The sequence below is a fragment of the Nicotiana sylvestris genome, chromosome 2, assembly GCF_000393655.2.
Source record: "Nicotiana sylvestris chromosome 2, ASM39365v2, whole genome shotgun sequence".
Taxonomy (NCBI): Eukaryota; Viridiplantae; Streptophyta; class Magnoliopsida; order Solanales; family Solanaceae; genus Nicotiana; species Nicotiana sylvestris.
This window is the reverse complement of record NC_091058.1, coordinates 8,881,742-8,885,541: the sequence shown is the minus strand read 5'-3', so window position 1 is coordinate 8,885,541 and position 3,800 is coordinate 8,881,742. Positions and strand designations below refer to the sequence as shown.

Genomic DNA, 3,800 nt, shown 5'->3' with positions numbered 1-3,800 from the left:
GTGCTTGACCCTGTGCCCATTAACTCTGAAAACCTCCCCATTTTTGTTCTTCAAGTCAAGTGCACCAAACGGAGTCACAAACACCATTTCAAAAGGTCCACTCCATTTCGACTTAAGCTTTCCAGGAAACAAACGTAACCGAGAATTGAACAAGAGAACCAAATCACCCACTTTGACTCCTTGCCATGAGAATATTTATCATGAAGGTACTTCATCTTGTCCTTGTACAAGGATGAACTGGAGTAGGCATGGAATCGGAATTCATCAAGTTCATTAAGCTGCTCCACACGAAGATTTGCTGCCACATCCCATTCAAGATTCAGCTTCCTCAAAGCCCACATGTCCTTATGCTCTAACTCAACCGGTAGATGGCAAACTTTACCAAACACCAACCGATACAGAGACATACCAATCGGAGTCTTGTAAGCAGTCCTATAAGCCCATAGAGCATCATCCAACTTCTATGACCAATCGGTCCTATTTGCATTGACCGTCTTTTACAATATACTCTTGATTTCCCTGTTTGAGACTTAAACTTGGCCACTCGCTTGAGGATGATAAGGAGTAGAAACTTTGTGATTGACACCATACTTTGTAAGCAAAGTGTCAAAAGCTCTATTACAAAAATGAGACCCCCCATCACTTATGATTGCATGAGGAGTGCCCAACCTAGTAAAAATGCTTTTCTTGAGAAACGCAACAACACTCCGAGTCTCATTGTTGGGTAGAGCCACAACTTCAACCCACTTTGAAACATAGTCAACTGCCACAAGAATGTATGTATTCCCACACGAACTAACAAATGGGTCCATGAAATCAATGCCCCATACATCAAAAATATCAACTTCAAGAATGGTATTGAGAGGCATCTCATCTTTCTTCAAAATTTCACCCGCTCTTTGACATTCGTTGTATCTCTTCACAAGTTCACTTGCATCTTTGTAAAAAGTTAGCCAATAAAACCCACAACTAAGAACTTTTGAAGCCATCCTCGCCCCGTCATGATGGCCACCATAGGGAGAGGAATGACAATCCTCAAAGATACTCAATTGCTCCTCCTTTGGGACACACCTTCGGATCACACCATCCATGCAGATCTTGAACAAGTACGGCTCATTCCAATAGAAGTCAAAACTATCCCATTTGAGCTTCTTCCTTTGGTTAGAAGAGAGATCACGCGGGATTATACCAGTCACAAGAAAATTAGCAACGTCTGCAAACCATGGCATACCATTCACCGACACAGAAAGGAGTTGTTCATCGGGAAATGAATCATTGATCTCTAGGCCATCACGAGGCCTTCCCTCTTCCTCTAAGTGGGACAAGTAGTCCGCCACTTGGTTTTTACTACCCTTCAGGTCCACAATCTCCAAATCAAACTCTTGAAGTAACAAGACCCATCGCATCGGTCTAGCTTTGGAATCCTTCTTCGTCAGCAAGTACCGGAGTGCATCATGATTAGTATGAACTATGACCTTGGCACCCATGAGATACGGCCGAAATTTCTCCATCGCGAACACAATAGCCAAAAGCTCTTTATTAGTCACCCTGTAGTTCACTTGAGCATCATTCATTGTCTTGCTCGCATAATACACCGGATGAAACATTTTATTCACTCTTTGACCCAAGACCGCCCCAACTGCAACATCACTCGCGTCACACATAAGCTCGAAAGGCAAGCTCCAATTGGGTGCAGTAATAATAAGAGTGGTGGTCATCTTGTGCTTGAGAAGTTCAAAGGCTTGCATACATCTCTCATCGAACACGAACATGGCATCTTTTTCCAATAACTTGCATAAGGGATTCACTACCTTTGAAAAGTCTTTGATAAATCTCCGGTAGAACCCCTCATACCCAAGAAAGCTTCTAACTCCCTTGACAGAAGTGGAGGGAGGGAGCCTTGAAATCACATCAATTTTTGCTTTGTCTACCTCTACACCATGCTTTGAAAATTTATGCCCAAGAAATATGCCCTCCTCAACCATAAAGTGGCATTTCTCCCAATTAAGAACAAGGTTGGTTTCTTCACAACGGGCCAACACTCTATCAAGATTTTTTAAACATTCATCAAACGAGTCACCCACAACACTAAAGTCGCCCATGAACACCTCCAAAGTATCTTCCACCATATCGGTGCAAATGGCCATCATACACCGCTGAAATGTAGCTGGTGCATTACACAACCCAAAAGGTATCCTAAAAAAGGCAAAGGTGCCATATGGACAAGTGAAGGTGGTCTTCTCCTGATCTTCCGGAGTAATCAAAATTTGGTTGTACCCAGAATAACCATCCAAGACGCAGTAGAAGGCACGCCCAGCAAGTCAATCTAATATCTGATCAACAAAAAGGCAATGGAAAGTGATCCTTGCAGGTCACTTTATTCAACTTGCGGTAGTCCATGCACACCCTCCACCCGGTGACAATCCATGTTGGAATCAACTCATTCTGCGAATTTGTAACCATGGTCATACCACCCTTCTTCGGCACATATTGCACCGACGAAGTCCAAGAGCTATCAGAGATGGGGTATACAACCCCGACATCCAACCACTTGATCACCTCCTTTTTCATAACTTCTTGCATTTCCTCGTTCAACCTCCTTTGATGTTCCAAGGAGGGCTTTGCATCATCTTCCAGAATAATCTTGTGCATACAGAATACGGGGCTTATCCCTAGAATATCAACTAAGGTCCATCTAATTGCCTTTTTCCGCTTTTGAAGCACTGCCAATGTGGCATCAACCTGCATGTTAGTAAGATAAGAGCAAAGAATAACTAGCAAAGTTGAACTAGGGCCTAAGAATTCATACCTGAGGTGTGGAGGCAACGACTTCGACTCGAGCACCAGAGGTTCCTCAATTAAAGGTTTTGTTGGTGGAGTCTTCCTATTCTCAAGATCCAAAGAGAGTTTCCTAGGCTCATAAGTGTAAGAGCCCATTCCATGTAAAGCATTCACGCACTCCACTCGGCCTTCATCCTCATTTACATCAAGATTCAACAATATTGCCTCTAGAGGGTCCTCCACATTGATCATTGCACTAGTATCATCCACTATCACTACTATGACAAGGTCCACAAAGGAGCACACCTCAGAACTGTTGGGTTGCTTCATTGACTTGCATACATGAAAGACCACTTTCTTATCACCCACCCTGAAAGTGAGTTCCTGTGCTTCCACATCAACTAAGGTCTTCCCAATATGATTGGAACCTCATAATCTACCTCACAATCCAAGAACACAAAATTAGCTGGCAAGATAAACTTGTCCACCCGAACAAGAACATCATCAATAATACCCAATGGTCTCTTCATAGTTCTATCCGCCATTTGCAATCTCATGGAAGTCGGCCTCGGTTGCCTAATACCCAAAATCTTGAAAACTGAGTAGGGCAACAAGTTGATATTTTCCCCCAAATCACATAGAGCTTTTGCAAAGTTCGCACTCCCATTGGTGCAAGGAATGGTGAACGCACCAGGATCTTCTAGCTTCGAGGCCATTGAGTGCACTATTGCACTAACTTGGTGGGTCATCTTGATAGTTTCACAATCCATGGTTCTTTTCTTTGTCACCAAGTCCTTCATGAATTTAGCATAACTCGGCATTTGCTCTAGAGCCTCCATCAAAGGCACATTAATGGATGAGCTCTTCATCATGTCAATAAACTTCTTAAAGTGATTCTCATTTTTCTGCTTTGCGAGCCTTTGAGGATAAGTTGGAGGTGTCCTTGGCAAATGAGCCTTGGCTTTAGGCACAACCATTTCCGGCATGTCTATTACATATTTCGTAGACGGGTTCACGTC

At 43.2% G+C, this 3,800-nt stretch overlaps 1 protein-coding gene across 1 annotated transcript; it reads right to left on the bottom strand.

Moving 5' to 3' along the window:
- Nucleotides 1-2,326: 2,326 nt before the first annotated feature.
- LOC138882318 (uncharacterized) lies at nt 2,327-3,551 on the bottom strand. Its single transcript, XM_070162917.1, has 4 exons — nt 3,222-3,551; nt 2,986-3,165; nt 2,597-2,742; nt 2,327-2,333 (listed from the first exon to the last, which is right to left on the bottom strand). Exons 1-4 carry the CDS (start codon nt 3,549-3,551, stop codon nt 2,327-2,329), a joined length of 663 nt encoding a protein of 220 aa, XP_070019018.1.
- Nucleotides 3,552-3,800: the final 249 nt, after the last annotated feature.